The following is a 10,073-nucleotide window of genomic DNA, read 5'->3' on the forward strand; positions in this document are numbered from 1 at the left end:
GAAAAACCTAATGGAGCTATATATTCAACCTCCGACGCAACCGACGACCTAGCTTGGTTTGGTGGCGGTCGAGCGAGCCGAATCATCGCTCCCGCCAGCCCGCCACAGTCGTCGTCAACTTCACAAGTATCCAAACTTAGAGTAGAATGTGGACGAGAGAATATTATTGTTCAGATTAATTTATTTAAACCAGGTAGGTACACTAGCGCCAATTTGACATACATATCTCAATTTAGTTTGTGCTTTGACGTTTGACAGTTGCCGACTCCATTCTGTCCACTTGATTTGATTGTTGTTGTTTGAAGTTTTGAATTTGAGGTGAGTTTATACCTCGTACTTTTGTTTTTAAGGTTTTAAATAATTTGAACTTCATTTAATCAATTATTTTCATCGTTTTGGGTATATTTATTATTATTTAATAGCATCTCAATGTTTAAAGGTAATTTCAGTTAATTGTTCTTTTCAACCAAAAGATATATGGCAAGTAACTGAAATTAAGATATTGTAAATATTTTTATTTTAGTTATAATACTACCATACAATGGGAAAATGAAATTTAATCATACACATGTAGAAGATGGCCGGCATTAGTTTATCATGAAACTAAATCTGGGCAGCACATGCTGCTGCTATAGGTTAGGGATTTACCTACTTCAAGGTTATCACTAAAATTATAAAAATAAAAATAAATTAGACATTACATACTTTAAGAAATCTCTTACACTTTTTTACTTAGCAATACCTAAGTATTTTTAATAAGAATTTGTGGCATATCATAATTTGTAGGAATATTTATAAATTAAAAGGTGGCAAGTGGAAAGATGTAGTCTCTGTCTGCACCTCCAGGCAAATGCGTGATTTTATGTATGTATGTATTCAAAGAAACCGTTTTATGTCTGACATTTGGCTGGATAAATGGAAAAGGGCTTAACTCTTAAAACGGGCCACCGCCAGAGAGGTTGGGGAGGGGGTGGGGGAGGGTTTGTATGACCCCCCCCAAGTATTTTTTTTTGCCGGAAGCCCCCCCTTTTTTTATATAAATTTTTGAAAATCTTAAAAATTGCACTAAACAACGCAATATTTTCGGTTTGTCATTGTAAACTGTGTTAATTTAGTATTAAATAATTAGTTTGTACATTAAACATGTACAATACATTAATTAATATATTTTAGCACTAAAAATATAGTCAAAAACTTTGCTTAAAAGTAAAAACAAAAAAGACACTAACTATGAACAGAACGCAATCCGCCGTTTTGGTTATGTGCTACTGTCATTTTATGTACTGACTTTGAAAGTAGCTGTCGGTAAACGGACAGCAGGGGGTGCAGGGGGGCGATAGCCCCCCGCAATGAAAAGAAACAAATTGGTCACAAATCAAACTCGGTTTGGTTAGGTTAGGTTGGTGTAAACCACCAAAGCGGAGCGAGCGAAGCGAGCGGAGCGTTCAAACTGAGTAAAAAAGTATAATAGTAAGTATGTATAGGTTAGGTTAGGTTTAACTCACCTTCGCCCCTTTCATCCCTTCTTACTTTCCCCCCCCTTACCCATCTGGCGGTTAATGACCTTTAGCACACTTTTTATATGAAAACTTTAAAAATTCGTAAAAAAGAACTATAGGCTTCCGGCAAGGGGGGGTCACGGGAGGGGGGGAGTTACCCCCTCCCCATCCCCCTCCCCCGTCCCCACCCCTCTCCGGCGGTGGCCCGTTTCAAGAGTTTAACCTGGAAAAGTAGGTACTGAAGTGTATTGCTATATGTATACCAAAATTTACATCCCAGTTTATAACCTACTTTCTGTGGTAATTTATTTTAACAATCAAGTGAGTAATTAGTACATTAGCAAAAAATTTATGTCATGAGATTGAGATCTCAGATCAGTCTTATTTCCATTGTGAGAGGTCTAGCAACCTTCCCTAGCAACCCTTTGCATAAATAAAACGAATCTTATGTTCTACACTATAGATGATACATACTTAAATAAAATACTGATAAAGTTAAACACATAATAAGCAGCATAGTTCACAACAAATATATGATAATAGTTACATTGTTTATATAGCCATTCTAAATTAGATCAGCAACAATAACTTCATTTTCATCATCATGATTCCAAAGTGATAGGGTTGTCAACTGTTGTATCCAAGTATTGTCAATACACATATAAGTTTGAATATAATTTGTGGTTATGAAAAATCATGATCAAACCTTCAAATCAAGCATCATGCATAACCATAGTCAAACCTGGGTTTGTGCTCACACTAGCTGTTCTTAAAAATGCTCCAGATTGCAAAAAAGTTTGTACAAAACAAATGTACAAATGTACAAAATATATACCAATTTGAACAAAACCTATATTCCATTTTTTATCTTGATTTAACCCTGAGAGTGTTTAATAATCATTGAATACCTACAGTTTAAAAAGCGCCAGATTTTCCAATATTAAGCGGTGAAAGGGCTAGGTTGGCAACACTGGTTGTCACAACCCACAGAACCCCCAATTGGTAATCTGTGCTACAACCGTCAGTGCTTAAGTAGTTTGGAGCTTGAGTTTCTTGAAAAATACTATTAGTAAAAAAATGAATTCAATTTATTTAAATATATAATGACGTGAATACGTACCTGTGAAGGCGTATTTTCTAAATAAAATATTGTAATTGATAGATTTTTTGATTTTGACCATTGGTGCGACCAAATGTCATCAGTCGCGTAACCGGTAACGCCGCAGTTTGAAACGTTACGTATCCATAGGCTATAGGAATAAACTCAAAATTAAAGACTAATTTTAATTACAGTCATAAGTAGACCCCGGGCAACTCTTAAGAGAGGACATAACAGGTATATAGGTACATCAAAAGTTTGATGGATGACTATGGTTGCTGATGGACAGACAAAAAACAAACTAGCCAAGTATGAGTAGGACTCCTTAAATATTACTGACAGGATATTGACAACCCTATTTGTTAACTTGTTAGTAAATAAGTTTCTTTGTTATCAGGAACCCCTGCATGAGGTCAAAAGTGATATAACATCATCTCGTTGCTATTTCTATTTTCTCAGTTTATTACCACAAGTGCTTAGTGATAGACATGGCGGCCAATGGAAAATTAGGTAAGGAAATAAAATTTTATCAGCTCTAGGATATTTTAAAATAGTTAAGTACACACTTCCTAGATAACATGAAAAATAATCAAGTAACTGGAAGTATAATAAAATTTAGGATAAATTGTTCTGTATTTATATTTTATTTCATACTAATATTTTAAATGCAAAAAAAAGTTTGTTTGTTACCTCTTATATCACAGTTAAACCACTTAACTGTTCGTAAAGAAATTAATAATAATGTCTCAAAAATCAATTTTTAAGTTTTACTTCAAACCAACAGAAGTGTTTTTGATGACGTGAAGTGGTATAATTGATCAATTTCAACAGGAGCAAAACCTTGATGAATAGGTAATCGTCAATTATTATACCATAACTCTTTCTTTTCAGCTCTCCTCAGTGTGTCAGACAAGGCAGGTCTTTTGCCTCTGGCTAAATGTCTGTCAGAAATTGGCTTGACCTTAGTAGGCAGTGGGGGAACAGCAACGGCACTCCGCAATGCTGGCCTGAAGGTCTTGGATGTATCGGACATCACTGGAGCCCCGGAGATGTTGGGTGGACGCGTCAAATCACTGCATCCTGCGGTGCATGGCGGAATATTGGCAAGGTACTTTTTTATTTGTAAATCCTACCCTTTCCTACTCCTATGTTTGTTAGTCTATCAGGAAAAATCTACTCATGATTGATGAGTTGATGTGAAAAACTGCAAATATCTATGTGCAAACTTAATTACTTTATTTTAATATAATAAAGTTCTATTCTACAGGTTATCAGACTCCGACCAGGCGGACATGAAACGCCAGAAGTTCGACATGATAAGCGTGGTTGTATGCAACCTATACCCTTTCGTGGAGACAGTCTCCAAGCCAGACGTAACTGTACCCGATGCCGTAGAGAACATAGATATTGGCGGAGTAACGTTGTTGCGAGCCGCGGCTAAGAACCACGATAGAGTGACCGTGATATGCGACCCTGGTGATTACGATACAGTTATCAGTGAGCTGAGAAAGAGCAAAGATCATCAGACTTCATTGGAGACAAGGTAGTTTTAAGCATTGTTGTTTTATTTGACTATTTATTTTAATATCCCAATCATTCTAAACCAGTTGTATTTGCTAAAATAATGCCCATATACCAACAAAAGTGTTCATACAAAAGTATCAATTGAAAGGGTGAGGCCTTCAGTGCCAATTGGCACATTGTTTTAATTTTCCTTCACCATTTAATCATCATCAGTAGTGGAGCTTTGAGGAATCTTAATATAGCGAAAGTATGATTTATCGGTTCTTACATTACCTAGTTATCTACCAATAAACTTGGGACGAAATTTTAATATGTGTGTAGAATCTGCCAATAGAATTTTTAAGTTTGTGGGGCAACAAAATCGGTAGTTTTTATATTTTTTTTCATTAGTATGATGTAATGAATCTGTAATTGAACTATTCCTCTATTGTTATTTCAGAAAAACCCTAGCTCTGAAAGCATTTACGCATACATCAGAGTATGACCTCGCTATATCGGATTATTTCCGCAAACAGTATTCGGCCGGCCGGTCGCAGCTCACCTTGAGATATGGTTGGTAAATTATCCTTATTGATTCAATTGTTCAATTTGATGATATGAGAGGCTTCCATGTGTTATATACCTCAATATTAAACTACATGATTTTCTTTTAATATTTTGTTGTCTTGCTGTTCCTTTAAATCTGGGTTAAATCAATCCCACTTTTCTACTAACATTTTTTATATTTACGAGTGTACGCCCGTGACTCCGTCTGTAGAGAAAAATCATGCAAATTTCCGACCTTAGACTATAGGTCGAATTTCAATTTTTTTTTAGTTGATATGTGAGAAAATCAGTCAGTCATTGTTAACTTTAATATATTTAGAAAATAGAATACCTAATTCGTTGCCATAAACGTGATGTATCTAAGAAAAAATATTTTGAAGTCATTCAGCTCAATATCTATCCAAAACTTTAAACTGTTATTGATTTCAGTCTTCAGGTCAATTGGTTATACCATTTCAAACCCAAGCGCATTAAAGGCTTAACCTGCCGATTTTGTGACAGCATCTACTTAATTATAAAAATGACTAGCTATGCCCGCGACTTCGTCCGCGTGGAATAAGTAGTTATTTTGGGCATCATTGAAGTCCTCAAAGTGGAATAATTTTCATCGTTTTTTTTTAAACATATTCCATTATTTCTTCGCTCCTAAAAGTTGCACCGTGATGTTATATAGCTTAAAGCCTAAAGCCTTCCTCGATAAATGGTTTATTAAACACAAAAAAAAAATTCAATTCGAACCAGTAGCTCCTGAGATTAGCGCGTTCAAACAAACTCTTCCGCTTTATAATATTAGTATAGATAAAAAATGTTATTTCAGGCATGAATCCCCACCAAAAACCTGCTCAAGTTTTCACAACACGGGACAAACTGCCTCTAACCACTCTCAATGGGTCTCCTGGCTACATCAACCTATGCGATGCTCTTAATGCTTGGCAGTTGGTAAAGGAGCTGAAGGAAGCCCTGGGGCTCCCGGCTGCGGCTAGTTTCAAGCATGTCTCGCCTGCTGGGGCCGCTATTGGGTTGCCTTTGGATGAAGAAGAGGTAAATATATACTAATACTAAAAATATACAAGATTGTACATTTTTGTTTGTAAAGAATAAAACAAGAAACTACATTAATCAAATCGAGGATATTCCGTTGACAGGTCCAGGTACTGGGACTAGGATGGATAAAGCAAAACATTTATGATCAAGAAAAAAATAGTTTGTGTCTATTCCTTCGACAGTGTTAACAACATTAGCATAAATAATCGATATTATTTTATGAATACTGATACTTTTAGTGTTGAATAAAGTATCGTGATACTATATCGTTGTTTGCAGGCGGGAGTATGTATGGTGAGTGATTTACTCCCCAAGCTGTCTCCGCTGGCGTGCGCGTACGCACGAGCTCGCGGCGCCGATCGCATGAGCTCGTTCGGCGATTTCGTCGCGTTATCTTGCGACTGTGACGAGCCAACGGCTAGGATCATATCAAGGTCAGTAAACGAAATAAAAATAATAGTCCGATGAATGCCTCCTGCATTCATCGTCCAGACTGCCATCAAAGGGAAGTTCTTCCGCCAGGCTAGGTGTTATGTCTGGGGAATCGCGGCTCCGACGATGTTGTGTCGGTTGTAAATGTATCTGACAGACTTTGTATATGCCTGGGGAAGTTGTTCCAACAATGTTGTATTTATGCTCTAATACGTAGAAACTTTTCTTGCGCAATTTTAAATCTGCGCTACTATTGGCTGATGGTGTGAGCATTCTGTTCTGTTATTGGCTGGCGATTCTCTCGTAGAGATGTCGCCACAGACTAACTGGTTGGCTGACATATCAACACACAGTTCAAACCGTTAGGTTTAGAGTTTTTGGGATTTGGCATGTAGGTTCCTAAAGTGGTTTAGGTGTGCATCAACTCATATTAGAAGTGATTCCTTAGCTATAAGTCCGCCTTTGTTTCTACTTCATAGGTATTTTTTTTATTGGCAATAAAAAAATTACCTCGAATTCCCATTTTGTCTCTTGTCTCCTTCAAAGCAGGCCAGTCTAAAAAATACTTTTTTTAATGAGAAGTTAAAAATAAAAATTTATTGCTTTTATTTTAGGGAAGTATCAGATGGAGTGATCGCCCCGGGGTACACCCCAGCGGCTCTTGAGATTCTGAAGAAGAAGAAGGGAGGCAACTATTGCGTGCTACAGGTAACTACAAATTTCCATGCTGGTGTGGTAGCGAAGAAATGAACACAGTAGTGTCTTGTACCAGATGCTTGTCTTCCCGTGCAGATTGTAAAAGTCAATCAAGGGAAAGACTAATACACTTGTGAACATTTAAGATAATGTGTGATTTATTTATGTAGGTATTGTACCTACAACATTTGACAGGAATTAATAATTTCAAGTCCTCTCTACTGAGAGAAGATTTAAAATTATTCGCGTCACTCTGTTAGCTTCTACTGAGATGCGAACAGAGTTAAGCGGAAAATTTACGTGCAATTAAACTTAGTAAGAGTATTATAGAAAGTAGCCATGCGCAATAAAGGCAGGTTAAGAGGTTTTGGAAGCATTATAATTATATGGAGCCCGATACGAAAATATAAAAATTATAAACATAAATATCATTCATTATTTAATTACATGACTTTTTTGTGAAGCCCTGTACAAAATGTCCCTTTCATTCTTATATCAAAGTAATCGCTACAAACCTGCAGTAATCCATGTAATCAAGGTAGGTCTTACAAACTATATAACCATATTTTTGACCATTTTTTACCAGATGGATGCAAGCTACGAACCGGATTTAATAGAACAAAAGACTATCTACGGCCTCACCTTGGAACAGAGAAGAAACGATGCCAAAATCACTCCGGAGCTGTTTAAAAATGTGGTAACCGATGTCAAGAGGATGCCAGAAAGCGCTATAAGAGATCTAATTGTAGCCACCATAGCACTGAAATATACGCAGAGTAATTCTGTGTGTTACGCTAAAGATGGACAGGTAATTTTTGTTTTAAATTGAACTTTTAGGATTTATTTTTGTAGGCATATTTCACACATTTGTCACATTCGAAACTTAAAGACGTATTTAAATATCGAATGTTACAAATATTATATAATAGGCACAGTTAACGAATATTTAAAATTCGTAAGCTCAATTTTTTTTTAAATAAGGTGATCGGCATCGGCGCTGGACAGCAATCTCGCATACACTGCACTCGTCTAGCTGGCGGCAAGGCCGCGTTGTGGTGGACTCGCCGCCACCCTCGCGTGCTCCACATGAAGTTCCGGCCGGGGGTCACTCGCGCCGTGCAGTCTAACGCTATCGACAATTATGTCAATGGCACCGTGGGTAAGTCTCCTAGAGAGTAATCATGTTTGTTGTATATAATTAATTTCTATGGGTGTGTTGGAACAAATAGTTGGTATTCCATATACGACCAGATCAGCGTCGAAGTTAATGGCGGTTTCTCTCGTCGTGCAGTCTAACGCTATCGACAATTATGTCAATGGCACTTTGAGCAATTAAGTCTCATAACATAGCGAGAGTGAAGTTTCGCCTACCACAGCTAGTAATATGCTGCATAAAACTTATTGTGTTCCAGCACTTGAGACCTAGACTACACTAGATGACCGGACCGGCATCAAAGCGCCAATGGTAACGCGATGAATAAGACAGTATTCTTTAGACACAAACAACGCTACGGAATTGAGTCTCACGATCTTGATTAATGATTTACCAGACACCTGTATATATAAAAATCTTCTGTTATTCACTGACAGACAATGCACAGCCCAAACCACTGATTTGAAATTTGGCGTGTAGGTTTCTTATGTTGTCTAAGGTGCATTTAGAGGCGATTTCCTGAAATTTCCAAGGGATCGGGGATTTTTTGCCTAAATAAAACTTGTTTTTTCGCAATTTGAAAAACAGTATTTATTTACAGGTTCTGACCTACCGTTTGAGCAGTTCAACTCTGTTTTCGATGGTGCCCCTCCCGCGCTCTTGACCTCAGAGGAAAGAGAGGAGTGGGTCAAGAAGATGGACAATGTGGCCCTGGCCTCTGACGCCTTCTTCCCGTTCAGAGACAACATCGATAGGGCTGTGCAGGTTTGTAAAAAACATTTGTTTTTCATAATCTGTATATTCAAAAAAATTTTGTTTCTTTTGTAAACTCTTTATTACACATAAAAAATAAACAAATTCCAAAAAGTGATTGGATTAAAAAATTTATATATGTACAGTAAGTAGTGGACCTACCCCAATCGGGATTTCTTCTAGTCTACAAAAATAAAAAAGAAAATTCTTATAAAAAAGGCAGCGCACATAAATACATCGATGAAGCGTTATAATAATTTACTTTTTTCAATTAAATATTAATGAATCAAATGACTTACATAAATAAGTTTTAATGTTTAACAAAATAAAAAAAATGTTAAAGAAGAAAAATGTTTCTCTCCCTACTACTTGAAAACGATCGGAAACGATCTTCGTAACGTGATTATTAAAAAGATACATATGTTGCACACTTACACATTTTGACAATCATTTTTAGGACGAGTCAAGATATTTTGATGTCTTTTTCTTGAAAAAATTTGTTTTTTTTTTTAGTGTGGCGTAAAGTACATCGGCAGCCCGGCAGGATCGAACAATGACGAAGAAGTGATCAAAGCGTGTAATGAACATAAAATTGTAATGTCTCATACCAACCTTCGGCTTTTCCATCATTAATTTTATAAAAATGTGCTAGTAATTTGGCACAGAATTTAAAAATCTTTTGAAGAATCTGACTCCCTCATAATCTCAGTTTCATTGGAGAACATAAATATTTTTTATACAGCGCGTATTTCTTCTTGTTGGAGTTTCTCTCAATAAGGGGACTTAACTGCATCATTTCCATTTTAACTTTCGACGCCGCTGTTCGAAATAGCGTGAAAATTCCAGAATTAAAAAACTTTTGAAGTGTGTTCATACATTCCAAATACAAAATTTGTTTGTTATTTTAATAAAAAATTACTCATAAAAAGGAAATTTAAGGCAGCGCCTTATGTAAATTAATGAAGCAACATTCCTTTAGCGGTGATATAAGTCTTCCAAATGTTTTAATAAGATATTTTATCGTTATGCCATACATACATCAAAATCTTGTAAAGATGAATGGTAACTGATTATGGATGTTTTATATATATTTTTTTAAAAGGTAATACCTAAATATACAGAGAGGTTAAATTGATCGTGTGTTATTATTATTACATAATAAATTCAGCAACACTAAGGGTAAGAACTATTATATTAGTATATAAGAAAAAATATACATTTATTAAGAATCTGAGGATAAAAACTTGTAAAGCTTTTCAATAAAAATTGTAATTAATAAAATGCTTTTGTTTTATTTATATTGTTCACATTCAGCAGAGGTATGTAC

The 10,073-nt window shown here is 36.0% G+C and overlaps 1 protein-coding gene across 1 annotated transcript; it reads left to right on the forward strand.

Annotated features, from left to right (window-relative positions):
* Positions 1-261: 261 nt before the first annotated feature.
* On the forward strand, positions 262-10,027 carry LOC106142881 (bifunctional purine biosynthesis protein ATIC). Its single transcript, XM_060945767.1, has 12 exons — positions 262-318; positions 2,996-3,108; positions 3,490-3,706; positions 3,866-4,141; positions 4,562-4,674; positions 5,486-5,709; positions 5,992-6,146; positions 6,759-6,852; positions 7,427-7,648; positions 7,822-7,999; positions 8,595-8,758; positions 9,260-10,027. Exons 2-12 carry the CDS (start codon positions 3,087-3,089, stop codon positions 9,377-9,379), a joined length of 1,785 nt encoding a protein of 594 aa, XP_060801750.1. The 5' UTR covers positions 262-318; positions 2,996-3,086; the 3' UTR covers positions 9,380-10,027.
* The last annotated feature ends 46 nt before the right edge of the window (positions 10,028-10,073 follow it).

This window comes from Amyelois transitella, chromosome 9, assembly GCF_032362555.1.
Source record: "Amyelois transitella isolate CPQ chromosome 9, ilAmyTran1.1, whole genome shotgun sequence".
Classification (NCBI taxonomy): Eukaryota; Metazoa; Arthropoda; class Insecta; order Lepidoptera; family Pyralidae; genus Amyelois; species Amyelois transitella.